At 47.9% G+C, this 20471-nt stretch overlaps 2 protein-coding genes across 3 annotated transcripts in view; one reads left to right on the top strand and one right to left on the bottom strand.

The window, feature by feature from the left end:
* The window catches only part of LOC103008472 (solute carrier family 22 member 1), a 33361-nt gene that overhangs the window by 5325 nt on the left and 7565 nt on the right, over positions 1 to 20471 (top strand). For both annotated transcript variants that reach the window (XM_057528137.1, XM_057528136.1), the window contains exons 2-8: positions 172 to 275; positions 5509 to 5663; positions 7979 to 8147; positions 9330 to 9444; positions 9682 to 9788; positions 14010 to 14224; positions 17710 to 17818. In XM_057528137.1, the coding sequence (XP_057384120.1) occupies positions 172 to 275; positions 5509 to 5663; positions 7979 to 8147; positions 9330 to 9444; positions 9682 to 9788; positions 14010 to 14224; positions 17710 to 17818 (974 nt within the window). The remainder of the gene's footprint in view (positions 1 to 171; positions 276 to 5508; positions 5664 to 7978; positions 8148 to 9329; positions 9445 to 9681; positions 9789 to 14009; positions 14225 to 17709; positions 17819 to 20471) is intronic.
* LOC103008192 (60S ribosomal protein L36a-like) lies at positions 19597 to 19990 on the bottom strand. The gene has a single exon (XM_028167449.2). It carries the CDS (start codon positions 19978 to 19980, stop codon positions 19663 to 19665), a length of 318 nt encoding a protein of 105 aa, XP_028023250.2. The 5' UTR covers positions 19981 to 19990; the 3' UTR covers positions 19597 to 19662.

Raw genomic sequence — 20471 nt, 5'->3', positions numbered from 1 at the left:
CCTTGAATTTGTCTTATGAAAATGTGGTAAAGAGAAAAAGATGTGAAGCACCTGGGGGATCCCACATTTTGTGTTGTGCGTTTACGTTGTCCGGAGGGAGGATAGAAGGTGCAGTTTGACTTACAAACGGTCTTGTGTTTTCGGCCCCTCCGACCGCGGTGTGACCCGCAGTTTAACCTGGTGTGCGATGACTCTTGGAAGGTGGACCTCTTTCAGTCCTGTGTGAATGTGGGCTTCTTCCTGGGCTCCCTGGGCATCGGCTACATTGCAGACAGGTACGTAAAGGCCGATCCAACTAAACAGCATCAACACCATGGAGAGAACGGGCTTTAGGGGCCAATGGCGGGAGAATGTGGCCAGTGGGAATCTTTGCAGAAGTTGAGGGAGACAAAACATGGCAGCGAGTGCTTTGGACTTTGTGGGGCAACAGGACGGAGGCAGATGGGGATTTGGGATGGATTTCAGAGGTTGAAACTGCATGCAGAGTGTATAGCTGGGGTGCGGGGCTGAGAGGAAGGGGGACAAAGCCACTGTTTATGCTTCTAGCAGATGGGTGGAGGCGGGCAGAGCCATTTTTTGAGACGGGACAGAATGGGTTAGGAACAGCCTTGGTTGCTGCCCTTTGGGGTGAAGCGGGTGGGAGCAAGCAAGAGTTCTGTCTTGGAAGTGATGAGATTGGAGATGTGTTCAGAGTAGCCTGTGAGACAGAGAAGAGATGCCAAGTAGGCAGCTGGATTATGAGGTTTGGGCTAGAGTTAAATATTTGGGATTTGTCACCGGCAATTGGTATTTAAAGCTATAAACCATGTCTGAGATAAGCTAGGAGAGGGCATATGGAGAGAAGATCCACATGTAGCAGTTGGTGGGCAATGGCAGTGTCAGTGGAAGGTTGAAGGTAAGTGAGAGATAAGAGAGTGGATTTCTGTGTGTGGACGACTCTTCCCCACACCCCCCCCCCCAGTATTTCCTTAAAGCATGTTAATTTCATCTTTACATGTGGGAAGAAGTTGGAGTGAATTTTTCAGTCACAGTAGATTAGAATATTTTTAGCATTTATTTATTTATTTATTTTCAGGAGTAGATAATTTTCATGTATGAGTTTAAAAAATATATATTTGTTTTGTTTCTTAAATTCCACACATGAGTGAGATCACATGGTATTTGTCTTTCTCTGTCTGACTACTTTCACTTAACGTAATACCCTCTACGTCCATCTATGTTGTCACAAATTTATTCTTTTCTATGGTTAATATTGCATTATTATATACACACACACACACACACACACACCCCAAATCTTTATTCATTCATCGATTGATGGACATTTAGGTTGCTTCCATATATTGGCTATTGTAAATAATGCTGCAATAAATATAGGGGTGCAGATATCTTTTTGAATTAGTGTTTTTATTTTCTTTGGAAAAATACCCAGATGTGGAACTGCTGGATTGTATGGTAGTTCCATTTTAAATTTTTGGAAGAAACGCCACACTGTTTTCCATAGTGGTTGCATCAATTTACATTCCCACCAACAGTGTACTAAGGTTCCCTTTTCTCCACATCCTTGTCAACACTTGTTATTTATTGTCTTTTTGATAATAGCCATTCTGACAGGTGTGAGGTGATATCTTGTAGTTTTGATTTGCATTTCCCTGATGATTAGTGATGTTGAGCATCTTTTCATGTGTTTGTTGGCCATCTGTATGTCCTCATTGGAACAATGTCTATTCAGATCCTCTGACCATTTTAAAATCTGGTTGTTTGTTTTTTTGATATTGAGTTGAATGAGCTCTTTATATATTTTGGATATTAACCTCTTATCAGATATATTGTTTGCAAATATCATCTTCCATTCTGTAGACAGCTTTTTCATTTTGTTGACAGTTTTTTTTGCTGTGCAAAACCTTTTTAGTTTGATGGAGTACCATTTGTTTGTTTTTGCTTTTGTTTTCCTTGCCTGAGGAGACATATCCAAAAACTATTGCTAAGACTGATGTCAAAGAGCATACTGCCTATGTTTTCTTCCAGGAGTTTTGTAGTTTCAGGTCTTACATTTAAGTCTTTAATTCATTTTGAGTTTATTTTTGTATATAGTGTGAGAAAGTAGTCTAGTTTGATTCTTTTGCATGTAGCTGTCCAGTTTTCCCACCATCATTTATTGAGGAGGCTGTCTTTTTCTTATTGTATATTCTTGCCCCCTGTTTCATAGATTAATTGACATATAAGTGTGGGCTTATTTCTGGGCTCTCTATTCTGTTCCATTGATCTAGATGCCTGTTTTTGTGCCAGTACCATACTGTTTTGATTACAGTGGCTTTGTAGTATATTTTGAAATCAGGGAGCCTGATACCTCCAGCTTTGTTCTTCTTTCTCAAGATTGTTTTGGCTATTTGGAGTCTTTTGTGTTTCCATACAAATTTTAGAATTATTTGTTCTACTTATGTGAAAAATGTCATTGGTATTCTATAGTATTGTATTGTATTGTATTGAATTCAATACGTTGTATTGAATCTGTAGATTGCCTTGAATGAAGTATGGTCATTTTAACCATTTAATATTAATTCTTCCAATCCATGAGCACAGTATATCTTTCCGTTTTTTTGAATTGTCTTCAATTTTTTCATCCATGTCTTATAGTTTTCTGAGTACACATCTTTTACCTCCTTGGTTAGATTTATTCCTAGGTATTTTATTCTTTTTGATGCAATTGTAAATGGGATTGTTTCCTTAATTTCTCTTTCTGATAGTTTGTCATTACTGTATAAAAATGCAACAGATTTCTGTATATTAATTTTGTAGCCTGTAACTGCTGAATTCATTGATTAGTTCTAATAGTTTTTTTGGTGGCATCTTTAGGATTTTCTACATATAGTATGTCTTCTGCAGTGACTGTTTTACTTCTGTTGGATTCCTTTCTTCTTTCTTTCTTTTCCCTTCCTTCCTTCCTTCCTTCCTTTTTTTCTTTCTCTCTCTCTCGCTCTCTCTTTCTTTCTTTTTTTTGTCTGATTGCTGTGGCTAGGACTTTCAATATCATGTTGAGTAAAAATGGTGAGAGTAGATATCCTTGTCTTGTTCCTGATCTTAGAGGAATTTCTTTCAGCTTTTCACCACTGAATATGATGTTGGCTGTGTGTTTGTCATATATGGCCTTTATTATGTTGAGGTATATTCCCTCTATGCCTACTTTCTGGAGTGTTCTCCATTATAAATGGAGGTTGAATTTTGTCAAAAGCCTTTTCTGTATCTATTGAGATTATCATATGGTTTTTATTCTTCAATTTGTTAATGTGGTATATCACATTGATTGATTTGCAGACATGGAACCATCCTTGTATCCCTGAGATAAATCCTGCTTGATCATGGTGTATGATTTTTTTAAAATGTATTGCTGTATTTGGTTTACTAATATTTTGTTGAAAATTTTTGCATCTATGTTCATCAGTGATATTGGCCTGTAATTTTCTCTTTTTGTGGTGTCTTTGACTGATTTCAGTATCAGGGTGATGCTGGCCTCTTAGAATGAGCTTGGAAGCATTCCTTCCTCTTCAATTTTCTGGAATAGTTTGAACAGGATAGGTGTTAACTCTTCTTTAAATGTTTGGTAGAATTCACCTGTGAAGCTGTCTGGTCCTGGATTTTTGTATGTTGGGAAATTTTTTTAAAAATTACTGAGTCCATTTCATTACTGGTAATTGTTCTGTTCATATTTTCTATTTCTTCCTGATTCAGTCTTGAGAGATTGTATATTTCTAGAAGTTTATCCATTTCTTCTAGGTTGTTCATTTTATTGGTGTATAATGATTCGTAGTAATCTCTTATGATCCTTTGTATTTCTGTGGTGTCAGTTGTAACTTCTCCTTTTTCATTTCTGATTTTATTAATTTGAGCCCTCTGTCTCTTTTTCTTGATGAGTCTGGCTAAAGATTTATCAATTTTGTTTATCTTTTCAAAGAACTTGCTCTTAGTTTCATTGACTTTTTCTATTTTTTTTTAGCTCTATTACACGTATTTCTGCTCTGATCTTTATAATTTCTTTCCTTCTACGAACTTTGAGTTTTATCTGTTCTTCTTTTTCTAGTTCCTTTAGGTGTAAGATTAGGTTGTTAATTTGAGATTTTTCTTGTTTCCTGAGGTAGGCTTGTATCACTATAAACTTCCCTCTTAGAACTGTTTTTGCTGCATCCCATAGGTTTCGGATCATTGCGTAGATGACTCTTTAAAACAAGATAGCTGTGAAGCAAATGGGGAAGTGGAGAGGTGAAGGGTCCAGGAAGATGAGAACAATATCATGGAGAGAGCAAGGAACCAAAGGGGCTCAGTCAAGGGCTGGACCCAAGGGCAGTGGGTGAGGCTGCCTTTGGGAGGAGACACAGGAGAAAATGGATGCTGGTACTATTACGTCTGAACATTCTTGGGTAAGAAGATGTGGGTTTCAGACAATAAGTGTCTGTATATAGAAGTTTGAGGCAAGAAGACATGGAGTAGCTAAATGAAGTAGACATGCTGGAAGCCAGGAAGGAGGATGACAGAGAAAGGCAGAGGGCTTGCTGGGCCGCGGGACAGAGATCCTGGGTGTGGGCCAGTTCAATGTAACCACATAAGAAGTTGGTCCCTTCCTTCCTTGCCTTACTGCCAGAGAATGTGGGATAAGATTTAAAAGATCGAATCAATAAAGCACAATTATGGGATGAAGTTTTAGCAAATAATTTGCCCATTTTATTCATGAAAAAGAAAGGGAAAAACACTTTTCAATAGTTATACTATTAGGGGTTTCCCTGGTGGTGCAGTGATTAAGAATCTGCCTGCCAATACAGGGGACATGGGTTTGAGCCCTGGTCTGGGAAGATCCCACATGCCACGGAGCAACTAAGCCTGTGTGCCACAACTACTGAGCCTGTGCTCTAGAGCCCGTGCTCCACAACAAGAGAAGCCACCGCAATGCGAGGCCCACACACCGCAACGAAGAGTAGCCCTTGCTCACTGCACCTAGAGAAAGCCCACATGCAATAACGAAGACCCAACATAGCCAAAAATAAATAAAATAAAATAAAATAAATTTATTAAAAAATATTTATACTATTAGAACTGAAGGTTTTCCCGGAAAAACTTGTATGACCATCGATAAGACTAACTATGTGGGGGGAAAAGCCTGGTTTCTGGTGCACCCTGTTAATAGTAATACAGTCTGTTAAATACAAAGGGAACGAGAGGAGATGAGTCTGAGAACTAGGAGAGTCACTGAGGGAGGCCACTCATCCTTGGCTGAGATGCCACATTGCTGAGAGCGCTCAGGATTCCTCTTCAGAGTGGCTTAATTAAGCTCGCAAGAGCCGCTGGTCACTGTTCACTGAGGAAGGACCAGGTCAGGCTTTGAGGAGGGGCAGTGATCAACGGACTGCATGGTCCCTCAGAAAAATTGTCTTGTCTCCCACTAGAGACACTTGCTGTCCCATCGTCCCTGTGAATACTCAATACTCACCTCCCCTCGCTGTCTCCTTGCCTCTGAAGGTTTGGCCGTAAAGTATGCCTCTTGGCCACCACCCTCATCAGCGCCATCCTGGGTGTCCTGACGGCGGTTGCTCCAGACTACACGTCCCTGCTGCTCTTCCGCCTGGGGCAGGGGCTGGTCAGCAAGGGCAGCTGGACGGCTGGCTACACCTTGAGTAAGCATCCGCTGGCCTGAGGTTTCCACACACTTTAAGAAGCCACGGAAGTCAGGTAGTGGGGTAGAATGGGATGGAGCCGAATGTGGAGGTGGGTTTTTTGGGGAAGAGGATGTTTGCAGGGTCTGGAGAAAGCGTGGTCATTCTAGCTGTATTTGTTGTCTGCGTGACTAGGGCTGGGCATGCTGTCAGGATGGCCTTCTTCTCTCTCTCTCTTGCTCGCTCTCTCTCTTTCTTTTTGTTTGAGAGACACTTAAATAACCACTTAAATAAATCAGTGTTTCCGTATCAACTAATCCGTTTGGGAAAAGAAGATCACATGTGACGTGGTTACAGCGATAGGGGGTGTGCAGGAAGGGGAGACAGGTGGGAGAGTATTTTAACATTTTAAATATGAAAGAACCAGCATCTTTCAAAGTAAATACAACAAACTCAACTGGTGTGAAGGACACTAAACAGTTAGGAGAGAAGACATAGAAGACATAAAAGAAGAGATAAACATAATGATTTTAAAAAATGAAGGGTAAAGCAGTGTAATTCTATATACTATTTTTTTTCAAATTTTCTATGAAGGGTAAGAATAGAAACTGAAAACTACTTCCTCAGAAGAAGGTAACGTAAGAGCCATCTGTGCGTCCCTCCGCCGGTTTTGGGCACATCAGACGGCAGTGAGGATAATCCACATTTCTGCCATGTCTTGCCGTCTCCGAAAACGACGTCCTATGGCTTGGCATCCTGAGGAATAGTTCACTAGAGCCAAGAAAAATCATATTCCTCCCTTGAGAAACCATGAACACACTGGTTAAGTTTAGTGAGTTCAGCACATATGTAGTGAGATCCCAGCCGTCTGTATGCCGAACGTGCACTACTCGGCACATGGTGAAGAGGATTAATTTTGAGGTCAAATCTACACCCAACACTGGCCGGCTGTGTGGTCTTACGGACACGTCCCATCACCTCTCTGTGCCTCAGGGTCCTCGGCATGGGGATGACAATGCTGCCAGGTAGATGAAGTGCCCCAGGTGTAGCCTAGAGCGATGCCCGCCCCATACTCCTCCCTGCAGCGCGCGCACCTGCTGCCATTTGGCAGGCAGGGGGCGAGATGGGGTGCCAAGAGGGATAAGGCTCCCGTCCGCCCTCAAGGAGCTCAAAGGCTAGAGAGAAAGGGAGACCCACCGGGACCCCTATTTATCTGTGGTGGCGTGAGAGCTACCCTGGCTTCGTTCCTCCCGCGGCTGTCCCCACTTGCTTGCGGGTCACACGCTCCCTGGTCCTGCGCACGCGGCTCCTGCGCAGTCCGATTGGCTCCTCCTCTGCTCCCTGACCCCTCCACGTGGCAGGACCCAGGAGACTGTCCTCGCCCATCCCCCAGCCTGTTCCCCCTGTGCCCCCCTCCCCAGCCCTGCTGCCCCCTTTACTTTCAAAATACCTCCGGAAGCCCAGCCATCTCACTCCTCTGCTGCTTCCACGGCTCCCAGACACCAGCCTCAGCTCGCCTCCACGGCGGACTCCCTGTGGCCCCTACAGGGAACAGCACAGTGAGCCTTTAATAGACGCGGGATCGCGTCACCCCCGTGCCGCAGCGGCTCTGCGTGTCCCGCAGTGGAAGCCAATGTTCTCGGCAAGCCTGCGAGGCCCCCCAGGAGCGCGCATTGCCCCACTGACGGGGTCCTCGTCCACAGGGCCACCGCGCTGCTGTTTCCTCTGCCTGGAACTCGCTTCGCCCTTCTGTGTTCGGCTAACTCCCTCACCTCTTGCAGGTCTTGGCTCAAATTTCAGGCACGAGCTCCACCCCACTGCTCTCTGAAAATCCGCAACCCCTCCACCCTGGACTCTCCTGAATCCCCTTGGGCCATTTACCTTTTCTCTCCGCACAGCGCGCATCGCGTTATGCCCCGGCTGTGATTTACTCCCTTGTGTGTGTCGTCCACCATCTCTCACGAGAATGCGGGGTTAGGAGGGCAGGACTCTGCCGACTGAGATCACCATACATCCAAACACCCACAACAGGGCCAGGTCCCTGGCGGGCACCCAAAGATGGTGGTGAAATTAACGAGCACCCCGGGGGTCGTGGAAGATAGTCCAGCTCGGCCTGGAGCCGATGGGAGGAAAGCTCCGGGGAAGAGATCCCGGCAGACTGAATCCTGCCGCGTGAAAAGGAGAACTCCAGACGGCAGATGGGGGGTTTAGAAAAGGCGCGGCTGGAGGAGAGCCGGGACGAAAGGACCGGGGGCCTCGTGGGGAGGAGGGGGAAGGGCACGGAGGAGGCTGGGGGCGCGCCCCCCTGGCTTCCAGTGACGTTTCTCCTGTTTCAGTCACAGAGTTCGTGGGCTTGGGCTACAGAAGGACGGTGGCGATCCTCTACCAGGTGGCGTTCACGGTGGGGCTCGTGCTGCTCTCCGGGCTGGCCTACGCGGTCCCTCACTGGCGCTGGCTCCAGCTGGCCGTCTCTCTGCCCACCTTCCTCCTCCTGCTGTGCTACTGGTACTGTGTCCTCGCGGGGACCCCGTCTTCCCGGCGGCCTGAGGCTTACAGCCATCTGTGACATTTGGGGAGTTCTGTCCCAGGGTAGCCCTCATGCCCCGGGGGAGCTGCCCTCAAACAGAGCTTCTTTCACTTCGCGTCCCCAAGACAGAGGCTGGGATGCTACGAGTAGACGGAAGTGCACCGAGTAACAAAGTAGGCACCTGCTGTTTGTCGAGTGAGTGAAGGGATGGAAGGATCTTTGCGGAGTGCGCACATTAAACCGTTATGAACAAAACCCGTTCAAGTGAGCTGTTAATCTCATTAGCTGTCAGCCCTTGGCGGGGTGAAGGGAGGAACAGCTAGACAGATGAGTTTTTATCGTGGGAGAGGGAAGCGGGGGTGCGTGGTAGCGGGGAGGTGTGTGGAGAGAGCGATCGCGTCCATGCAGCTTTTGTCACCGTGTTGCTGCGGGCAGATCTTATCCGTGGGCGGCATCGAGTCCACCCAGTTTCTCAAAACTGCGGCTCTAAGTACACTCCCGTTCAGGAAGGGCCTGCTCCCTCCTTGTCAGCACGAAACAAGGGGCCCTCCAGCGACGGGACCCCCTGGCTGAGTCCCGATGGCTGGCTTGGGTGAGACTCTACCTGTGTGTTTTCAGATGACCAGAGATTCCCAGTCTTTGACTTTATAACATCTTTGTCCCATTTGAAATAGACACCATGGTGTATCTGATGCTAAAAAAAATTGACTGTAGTTTATTTTGTTTTGGAAATATTTTGAGACGTGTTCAATAGCCTCTGTCTTACAAGGAGACATGTGCTGTATCGCAAGGGGTGGGGCGTGTGGAACATCTATTATGTGTGAGAGATTTCCTGGGGTGGGGAGAAGGGCTGCTGGCTTCCAGGAGAGAATGGGACCCCCGCCCCATCGGATGAAGGCTACACAGGAAGCGATGGTTCTCTTCTGGTCCGTAAATCTTAGCAGGTGGCACTAAGAGCACGAGTGACTCACAGAGCTCCTGTGTGGGCTCCCTGGGCCAGCACGCAGTGGCCCCAGATCCTCACCCACCAGACGCTTGAGGAATTACAGTCCCAGCGTGAGGAGGGCGGGCTGCGCCGAGCAGCAGCATGGCTCTGATCGGGGCTTAACGTCAGATGAGCTCTGGAGAAAATGAGAAGTGGTGGTGATCTGTGTCCACAGGTTTGTGCCCGAGTCGCCCCGATGGCTGTTATCACAAAAGAGAAACACTCAAGCAGTGAAGATAATGGACCACATAGCCCAAAAGAATGGGAAATTGCCTCCTCCTGATCTAAAGGTGACGAGCTAGCAAAGGGTTTCTCCCGTCACTGAACTTTGGGTTGCATTTATGACTTGGAGCATGCCTGTGGGGCTGCCTTGGGAGGCAAGAGGGCACTGGTGACATCTGGGGTGATGGGTGTGGCGGGCAGCCACGTGAGGACCGACCTCGGGGCGGGGGCTGGGAAAGGGGGCTCTGATGGCGTTTCCTGCTCACGGCAGCTTGGACGCAGCTGACGCCCTGACTCCCTCCTAGATGCTGTCTCTCGAAGAGGATATCACTGAAAAGCTGAGCCCCTCGTTTGCAGGCCTGTTCCGCACGCCGCACCTGAGGAAGCACACCTTCATCCTGATGTACCTGTGGTAAGGGGCCTTTCCGACGCCTGTCCCCACATGGAAGTGGTGGGCTTACCTGCATACCCGGGTGCAAGTTAAAGGCAGTGGAACAACTCAGGTGGAAAAAGAGAGGCATGAAAAGGAATTTCCAGATGGTTTTCCAGTGGTCAAAGAGCCCTTAAAAAGACACCTGATTTCTCCCTTGAGGATTGCATAGTAGAGGAAGGGCCTCATTTTAGGAAGAAGACATTCTTACATAGGAGAGGTCAACAGTAAGCTGGACGGAGGGTTCTCAAGGTTGCCTCAAATCCCACATGTCTCGTCTTTGGGGAGTAGCCAAGTCTTGACATAGCGTCAGAAGGTGGACGAGATGTCAGTGGCCCCTGATGCTTTCAAGGAGGAAGAGCCCTTCTTCGCATCTAAGACCTTTATAGACCCCGATGAGAGCATCAGTGCTTTTTTTCAGCCCCCGATTAGGAAACTCACATCCACATCCAGCTTCACCCACGTACCCCCCGCACACCCGCAGGGCTGCATCCGCCTCCCAGATAGCTACTTGGAGACGGGGTCTCCACCCTCTTTCCCCAAGGGGTGCCGGGTCAGCTCCCGACATCAGGGCTTTCTGCTCAGCACGAGGGAGGTTATGCAGTTACTCCCCGAACACCTGGGCTGAGTAGCTGGACCCTGGGCTCCCCTTCCACTGGAGCTGCTCTGCTGCCCTGCACTTGTCTGCCCTTCCATGAAATAAGGGTTCCAACCAAGAGGGCAGCCCCTGGCACCCTCGGTAAATATTTGCTGAAGGTTGAATGAATGACCACTGTTCCACAGAAGCCATCCCAAGTTCTTCAGACGCCAGGCTAACCTCACCCTGTCCTGGCAGCCCCGGTCACTGCGTCTCCGGGCTGGCCCAGGAGTCCTGTGCCCCGCTACGTGATGGGCCTCTGCGAACACCCCAGGTGCCTGGTGCATTTCTCATGACGCTCAGTATCTGACTCAGCAGTGTCTCTTCAGTGTGGAGGCCCGGGACGCTGCAGATAAGAAGGCTTGCTCCCCTCCTATATTACTCCACGGCCCACTCCCATCCCCTAAGCACTCCTGTCAAGGTGGCGGTTTTGTCCCCTCTGCTGTCTTACACCCCTGCACGCAATCCTTGGGCAGATTCTGCTCTGTCTTGAAAATATACTGAGACTCTGCCATTTCTCATCACCTGCACTCTTAGGTCCCTGTTTGAGTGTCGTAATCTCTCGTCTGTGTTGTTGCAGTAGCCTCCTCGTTGGTGGTCTGCTCCCACTCCTGTCCCCCTCAGGGGACACAAAGCAGGCAAAGGTCACAGACCGGGTCACCCCCTCGTCCACGTCCTCACTGGCTTCCTAATCCACCGAGAAGAAAACCAGATTCCTTCCTACAAGGGCTCATGTGATCTGGCCCCTGGACTCCTTCTCCTACTGTCCCCTCCCCTCCCCCTGCCCTCCCCCCATCCTCTCCATTCATCACAGCATCTCGGGAGGGGTGCCCGTCACTTCCTGGCTGTGTGACTGTCAGGAAGCTTCGTGATCTCTGTGACTTAGTTTCCTCATCAGCCAGTGGATGTAATGATACTCACAGGCCTGTTGGAAGCATTAATGAGATAGGGGCTTCCCTGGTGGCGCAGTGGTTGAGAATCCGCCTGCCAATGCAGGGGACACGGGTTCGAGCCCTGGTCTGGGAGGATCCCACATGCCACGGAGCAACTAGGCCCGTGAGCCACAATTACTGAGCCTGCGCATCTGGAGCCTGTGCTCCGCAACAAGAGAGGCCACGATAGTGAGAGGCCCGCGCACCGCGACGAAGAGTGGCCCCCGCTTGCCACAACTAGAGAAAGCCCTCGCACAGAAACGAAGACCCAACACAGCCATAAATAAATAAATAAATAAATAAATAAATAAATATTTAAAAAAAAAAAAAGAATTAATGAGATAATATGTGTAAAGGGCTTATGCCTGACGACTACAAATTGCTGTTTGTATTTTAATGTGTGCGTGCAATTCATGGGTCCTGCCAAAAGATGGCAGCCCTGCACGTTTATTAACTGTTGCTAGTTTTTTGTTTGTTTTTTGGGGGTCTTTTTGGACAGAAAAATCAGGGTTCTCCATTCCTTTCTCTTGGACCAGTCTCTTTATGGGTTAAAGGTGACCGTTCCCATTTAACCGTCTAAGCTAACCAGCATGGAGGATCCCACCGGGCTCATCTTAACTCACTGAGTTGCTGCCAGTGCCTTCCTTCTTGTATTCTTTTTTTTTTTTTTCTTTAATTTACATTTTAAAAAATATTTATTTATTTGGCTGAGTCAGGTCTTAGTTGTGGCACACAGGATCTTTGTTACAGCATGCAGGATGAGTGGGCTCAGTAGCTGTGGCGCGTGGGCTTAGTTGCCCCGCAGCATGTGGGATCTCAGTTCCCCGATCGGGGTCGAACCTGCGTCCTCTGCATCGGAAGCCGGATTCTTAACCACTGGACCACCAGGGAAGTCCTCTTCTTGTATTCTTTTATTTATTTATTTATTTATTTATTTATTTATTTATTTATTTATCTATTTTTGGCTGTGTTGGGTCTTCGGTTCGTGCGAGGGCTTTCTCCAGTTGCGGCAAGTGGGGGCCACTCTTCATCGCGGTGCGCGGGCCTTTCTCTATCGCGGCCCCTCCCGTCGCGGGGCACAGGCTCCAGACGCGCAGGCTCAGCAATTGTGGCTCACGGGCCCAGCCGCTCCGCGGCATGTGGGATCCTCCCAGACCAGGGCTCGAACCCGTGTCCCCTGCATTAGCAGGCAGATTCTCAACCACTGCGCCACCAGGGAAGCCCCTCTTCTTGTATTCTTGACCCTTTGGTTCAACCAGGAATAATTTAGGACTAGAAACAAAAGCATCCCATGCTTCTCTGGGTACAGCTTTATAAAACCAGGGGGTATAGTAATGAGAAACGTCCGCTGTGATCTCAGTTTTGGAGCTGATGGGCAATTGGCATGTCTACAAGAAAATAATTTCTTATCCACCTAAATCTCTTCTCACAGTGTAAATACAGTCGACCCTCCATATCTGCAGGTTCTGCATCTGGGGATTCAACCAACTGCAGATCAAAAATATCTGAAAAAAATTCCAGAAAGTCCCCAAAAGCAAAACTTGAATTTGCTGCATGCCAGCAACTATTTACATAGCATTTACATTATACTAGGTATAATAAGTTATTTAGAGATGATTTCAAGTATACGGGAGGATGTGCATAAGTTCTATGCAAATACTATGCCAATTTATACAAGGGTCTTGAGCATCCTTGGATTTTGGTATCCTGGGGGTTCCTGGAACCAAGCCCCAAAGGATAGTGAGGAACAGCTGTACCAATAGAATCATCCAATGTTCCAAAATTATGTAGTTTGACCAAAAGTGACACATGGGACTCTCTAAACTTTCCCCTGAGTGGGAGTGACTGTGCTGGTCCCCGTCGGTCTCTGTGCCATTTTCTGTAACATGGCTATTCTTTCCTCGAAAATGGATGAAGGGGTCGTGCAGCGGGATATGAGGTAAAAAGAGTAAGGGAATAATGCCTGGTAAAGATGGTGTGATGTGTGGAGGGAGGACCACTGTGGAGTTGGAAAGACTTGGCCGACTTCTCCACCCTCTTGTGCTCTGGATCCTTGCCCTTGGAAAGACAACAATGACAGCAGTAAAATCTCATCTTCACCGAGTGCCCACTATGTGCCCGGAGCTATACTGAGCACTTTTTGTCCATTACCTCCATGAATTCTCAAGACAACCCAAATTCACAGCTGAAGGAATTGAGGCACAGAGAGGTTAGTTAACTTACTTAAGACCACACAGCTCACACAACAGTCTGATTCCTGAAACTGCTCACTCACCACTGCCTTCTCCTGCCCTTCCCCTTGGAGGCCGTTGGAGCATCTGATGAGGTAGGGCACGTGCAGTGCTCAGAGCAGGGCCAGCACCCAGGTGCGCAGTAAACAGTAGCTACCATTGTTTGCCATTTCTCGAAAACGTGAACCTATCCTGTAAGTCACACCCTCACATAAATTGTGAAAGGAGGGTCTCATCGAGGGCCCCTCAAGGGCACCTTTCTTGATTTTGATCCCCCTCTTCTCATATTGCTCTAGAACATTCTACATCCAGCTCGCAGTGTCCTTTATCCTCCCAGCCAGAATCCTAAATCTCTCCTCTTCTGAGGAGCTTGCCTTTGACCCGGCCTCTCCTCCCTGCTCAGGTTCACCAGCTCCGTTCTCTACCAGGGCCTCATCATGCACATGGGCGTCACCGGCGGGAACCTCTATCTGGATTTCTTCTACTCTGCTCTGGTCGAATTCCCGGCGGCCTTCATCATCCTCGTCACCATCGAGCGCTTCGGCCGCCTCTACCCGCTGGCCGGGTCCAATCTGGTGGTGGGGGCGGCCTGCTTCCTCATGATCTTTATCTCACACGGTGAGTGGTCCACTTTCATCATCTTCTGGGTCATTGAATTGTGGGAATAGTGTGTTAACGCTTTCATAAGCCTCTGGAACAGGAACAAAGACAAGGCATTACCTGAGTTTAGAATCATTTTTTAAAACATTTACATTGAGGTATAACATACGTACAATGAGCCCATTATAAGTGTTCAAGCCAGTGAATTGTTACATGTATGTGTGCCTGGGCACCATGACCTACAAAAAGATAAAGAACATTGCCAACATCTCGGAAGGTTTCCTCACCCTCCTTGACCATCAGTATTCACCACCCCTGCGTGGGTCACCACTGCTCTGGTCTCTGCCACTGCAGATTAATGCTGACTGTTCTTGAACTTCATACACACGGAACCATACCACGCGTACTCTGTATGGCCTCACTTCATTTGCTCATCCTTACGTCCACGAGGTTCGTCCACGTTGTCACGAGAGTGAAGTTCGTACTTTTTCCTTATCGTGAAGCATCCCAGTGTATGAATACCCCACTATGTCTCCACGCCACTGTTGATTGACAGTTGTGTGGCCTCCAGGGTCTGCCTATTGGGATTAAGGCTGCAGTGAACATTCGGGCACATCTTTCCGTGGACGCTCATTTCCCTTGCTGCGAGGGGGACGTATGTTAGTTTTAGCAGATATAGCCAGACAGCTTTCCATATGGTTGGACCAATTCACACTCCCACCGTGACGCATGAGCATTCCCATGGTTGCACACCCTCACCAACGCTTGGTATTGCTAGTCTTTCTAACACCAGCCATTTTGGTACCTGTGTGCTTCACTCCATAATTCTTAGCAATCCAAGATAAGCCAAAGCAGAATCATTTGGGTGGTTTTAATTTAAGTACATAAATTGCCTTTCTCATCTGTTACTTTTGGAAATGTTAAAAAAATACGAAGGCAGATTTGCTATTTTCTCAGTTTTTATTGCTTGTGCCCTGAGCTCTTTGGTTTGAGTTGTTTTGGCAGGCTTTTGGATAAGATATTATGGGAAACGTCCTGTAAAATCTGTATTCTCAAGAACCAGGTTCTATAGATCAGGCTGGAAATGTAAAGAGATGGAAAAAGATAACTCAAGTTCTTTTCTCCCTCCTTTCGTGGAGAGAGAACAAAGAAGACAGGAAAAGAGGCAGAGTGCATCTGAAATCGACTTTACCCATTTTCTCCCCGTCTCCCTTCTTCTGGAATGCTGGTAAAATGGAATGAATGGGCAGATTTTTATTTTTATTTTTTAGTAACAGCGTGGAGTGCTGAGAGGGAGCCTGAGGTCTGAGACTGTTTCTCACCTCAGGGATAAACCTTAGGTGATGCCTAAGCTGAGAGGGAGCTTAGGTATCACCCCCTCTGTCCTGCGCCCCCCAGGACCCTCCTCCCAGTGCCCACCCTCTCCACTTGCCCCATTTAGTCCTCATCACATTAGATGATAAGCCTTCACTGCCACCCGCCCCCCACCCCACCCCAACAAGGAAATATTTCAGTTACCTTCTATGCACTTGGTGTAGCAGGCATCTCGGCCCTAGGATCTCAGATGTGAGCAAAGCAGAGAAAGTTTCTGTTCTGTGCAGCTTATGTTCTAGATGAAAAAGAGAAGGAGGAAGAGGGACGGGGCGATAATTCTTTGTATGGTGGTCAAAGGTGGCCTTAGGAAACCTGAATGAAGTGGGGATGAGCCATGGAAACATCCGGGGAAGGAGCTTTGCAGGCAGGGGAACGGCAAGAGCGAGGACCTCCTGGATGGGGAGAGCTGGGCATTGGGGGAGGAGCCGCTGGACCCTGTGCTCGGACTGGGCAGGCAGGGGCGAGGACAGCCAGAGTGAGGTCAGGAGTTAGCAGGCGATGCCAGCGTGGATTTTATCCCGAGCATGGAAGGAAACCACCTGGGTCTGCCCGGGGCGGCCACGCGGCAGGACTGCGGTTCTAACTGGGCCCTCTGGCTGCTGAGGAGAGTGGCCCGGGGCCTGGCAGAGGCAGCGCAGTTCTCTGAGGGCAGGGATGCTGTGCATGTCCCGTAGAGCATCTTGCCAAATCGATCAAAGGCCACAGAATTTGTGACAAGGGCCCCCCTCTAGATATCTGAGTGAATTCCTTTATCTTCTATCTTTTGGGAGCTGGGAGGTGTGGTCCGTAACTAAAGGCTTGGCTTGGGTTCTCCACCAGGCGGAGGGCAGCCGAGACCTGGAGAGACTATGCTGGCCCTGGGCCATCTCGGTCCTAGGGCCACCGGGTCCGCTCTCCCGGGAGCCTCATGCTGGTGGAGTGAAGGAAGCATGCCTTCCATGAGTAGCCGGCTCATGGGGACAAGGGTCAAGATGACACGCTGTCTGTGACCCCAGAGGCTTTGTTAGTGACCTGGCCTGTCTCAGGGGCCACTGGTGGTTTAGTGTTTGGGTAAACATCTAACAACCAGGTGAAGCGGATGATGGTGCCTAATGCTCTGATGGCTCCCCAGGAAGGAGAGGGCTTCCTGTACCTTCAGCTGATCAAGAACCGAGAGCAGTCTGCTGGGAGGAGACGAGGGTTCACTTTCCTCATATTCTCAGACTGCTCTGAAAGATGTTCGGGTTAAAAAATGTGTTGGGAAACGAGCACTAGACTGAGGATGAGAAGTCTGGTCTACCAGCTCCAGGACTTCTGCCCGAGGGAACCACGCTGCTGGGGACCTGTTACGTTTCAGGCGCCGTGCCAGCAACGGCACTCTCGCACGATAATTAAAAAGCCAACACTTAGGGAGTGGTCACGGCGCACATCTGACATGTATTATCTCTAAATCTCACAACAACCTATAAGCTGGGTAAAATTATCCCCATTTTACAGCTGAGGAGACTGAAGCATGAAGAAGTAAATCGTGGACTTCCCTGGTGGCGCAGTGGTTAAGAATCCACCTGCCAATGCAGGGGACACGGGTTCGAGCCCTGGTCCAGGAAGTTCCCACATGCTGCGGAGCAACTAAGCCCGTGCGCCACAACTACTGAGCCTGCACTCTAGAGCCCGTGAGCCACAGCTACTGAGCCCACGTGCCACAACTACTGAGCCTGTGCGCCCAGAGCCCATGCTCCACCACAAGAGAAGCCATCACAATGAGAAGCTTACACACCGCAATGAAGAGTAGCCCCTGCTCGACGCAACTAAAGAAAGACTGTGCGCAGCAACGAAGACCCAACACAGCCAAAATATAAATAAATTAATTAATTAAAAAAAAAATTTGCCAGGTCCCACAGCTGACGGGAGGCCGAGCTGAGATTCGAAAAGCACATTTGTCCCTCTGCCCAGTGGGGCCTCCCCCTCATCATCAAGTCCCCAAACCTTTCAGGACTCAGTTTACGTATCCACAATGGAGGGGTCAGATAAGACAATCTTTCCGGCCCTTCCAGCTCTGAAGTCCAAGGTTCCACTCATGGCTTCTCCCGGCAACTCCATGGGCACAGTCCTCACTTGCTCTCCACACCCTCTGTGTGTTTCTTCTCCAGATCTGCACTGGTTGAATATCGTGGTAGCTTGTGTTGGCCGAATGGGAATCACCCTCGCGTTCCAGATGGTGTGTTTGGTGAATGCTGAGTTGTACCCTACGTTCCTCAGGTGAGTGCACCGTGGTATGGGCTGGGTGGCCGCTGGCAGAGCTGTGGGCCAGCCAGGCTCCGTGAGGACCATCCGCCAAGATGCCCCAAGGGTGGATTGTTTGACATTGAGATGGGGGCTGGGCATCAAAGACAGGGCCCTCGCCTAATCTGGTAGAGAAGGTGAAATGCGCAGGTTCAGTGGGCTAAGGGTCGCATCGTGTCCTGTATGGAGGGCCAGCGCAAGAGAAAAGGTTTCTGGCACAGAGGAGAGAGCCCTGGGCGGTGCGTGGGAGGCTGAGGTTCAACCCTGTCCTTGGTGCCGACCAGTTGTCTAAACTTCCGCAGCTCCACTGACACCTCTGGACATAACTTGCTTAAGAGCAGTTCATATTTGTACAGTGACATACAGAGCATTGCCAGACATGGGCTGCAGGTCATCCTATAATATCATTGTGATCCCCATTTTACATAGGAGAAAGCTGAGGTTTACAAAGGGAAAGAGACCTTCCAAGAGTCACACAGCTAGAAAGTGGCAGGGCCCAGACAAGAACCCACTTTCTTTCTTTCTTTCTCTCCCTCCCCCTTCCTTCCTTCCTTCCTTCTTTCCTCCCTTCCTTCCTTCCTTCCTTCCTTCCCCCCTTTCTTCCTTCCTTTCTCTCTCTCTCTCTTTCTTTCATTGAAGTATAGTTGATTTACAATGTTGTGTTAATTTCTGCTGTACAACAAAGTGATTCAGTTATGCATAATATATATATATACTCTTTTTCATGTTCTTTTCCATTATGGTTTATCCCAGGATATTGAATATAGTTCCCTTTGCTCTACAGCAGGACCTTTTTGTTTATCTATTCTATATATAATAGTTTGCATCTGCTAATCCCCAATTCCCAGTCTGTCCTTCCCCCACCCCCTCACCCTCTTGGCAACCAAGAACCCGCTTCTTCCTGACCTTGAAGCTGACGCTTTTCCCACGATGACTCTGTAAACATAGCAACAGGCCTAGAGAACTCATTGTTTAAAATCAGGTTTGTTGAGGTAGAATTTTCTTAGAGCAAAATTCCCCCTAAAAGGTACAGTTTGATTAGTGTTGATTATATTCGTTTCACCACCATCACAGTCAATGTAATATAGAGACATTTCCATCACCTCCAAATGCTTCCTCATATCCCTCTGTGGTCCATCTTCTCCCCTCCCACCTCCAGTACCTGGCAACCACTGGTCTGATTTCTCTCCCTATGGTTTTGCCTTTTCCGGAATGTTACGTAAATGAAATAACAGAGAGGGTAGCCTTTTGTGTTTGGCTTCTTTCACTTGGCATCAGGGGACCCGTCCACGCTGTGGCGTGTATCAGCGCTTCGTTCCTTCTTCTTGTTGAGTAGTGTCCCGTGTGTGGAAGATGTACCACGATGTGTTTGTCCATTTCCCAGCTCATGGAGGTTGGGGCTCTTTCCAGATTGGGGTAATTACGATACAGCTGCCAGTAAGAATTCACATACAGGTCTTTGAGTGGACATACGTCTTCATTTCTCTTAGGAGTGGGTCACGTGGTGGATGTGTGTTTAAATTCATGAGAAACTGTCAGAATGTTTTTCAAAGTGGCCGCACCATTTCCTGTTCCACCAGCTGCGCGTGAGAGAGCTGGTCGTTCTACATCCTCATCAGTCCTTGGTATCGCCAGCTTTTAAAAAAATAAGTAATTCTTGGAAATGGTGGTATTACTGTGACTCTCCCCCCCCCCCAAGGAGAATTTTATTGATGGCACTAGTTTATTTCCCTTCCAAAAAAATAACTAAGCAGTTGAAACTAAACGAAGTAAACAATCTCAAATTTTTATTGTCTTCATAACAAAACAAAATATGAAGCTCAGAACTGGATCACTTGGCCCTTTCTCTTATCTCCTTCCAGCTCAAGATGCTTGCATCTCTTCATAGCCAGGATTCTCTTAGATCTGCAGTTCGGCTCAACACATTCAAGCCTCAGCACAATCTTCTTTGTAGTTTTAGCCTTTTTCTGGAAAATCGGCTTAGTCTGCCCACCATAGCCATTCTGCTTCCTGTCATACCGTCGCTTTCCCTGGGCATACGGAGAATCCTTGCCCTTCTTGCACTGTGTCGCTTTGTGGGGTTGGTGCTTGCCACGCTTCTTACAGAAAGTCCGGCGGGTTTTAGGAATGTTCACCATGTTTGCGAGAGCGGTATCGGCATGGAAAGAGCTATTATTGTGACTTTGATTTACATTGTCCTAATTACTAATAATGTTGAGCGTCTTTGCATGGACTTATTATCATCTGTATCTTAGACGACTTAGTTTAAATGAAGAGCATTTTTATTGTAAAAGTAATTAACCACTTTATTTAAAGCTTTAATTCTGATCTTTGTTAGAACTTGGCAGATTTCCTTAAACTCATTTTTCCCTCTGTATAGATTGTTTCTTCTCCCCATGTCATCAGACCAGCGAAGTCTAAGAAATATTCCAGCTCCCCATCCTCCTCTTACACCAGGAAGCTCTCAGAACCCCTCCCTAAGCCAGGAGACACAAAGGTGACTCTGAGTCACTCTTTCCTCTCTCCTGCCCATCCCTTCGTTAAAAGGCCCTCTCTCATATTCTCATCTGGAAAAGGTTGCTTGGAATGAGTACAAAGAGACGAAGACAAATGAAAGAGAAAAACCTAC

This window comes from Balaenoptera acutorostrata, chromosome 14, assembly GCF_949987535.1.
Source record: "Balaenoptera acutorostrata chromosome 14, mBalAcu1.1, whole genome shotgun sequence".
NCBI classification, from domain to species: Eukaryota; Metazoa; Chordata; class Mammalia; order Artiodactyla; family Balaenopteridae; genus Balaenoptera; species Balaenoptera acutorostrata.
This window is presented reverse-complemented; position numbering and strand designations above follow the sequence as displayed.

What these genes read in the sequence shown, in the direction of transcription:
- LOC103008192 (XM_028167449.2), bottom strand. Translation starts at nt 19,980, where the DNA reads ATGGTGAACATTCCTAAAACCCGCCGGACTTTCTGTAAGAAGCGTGGC.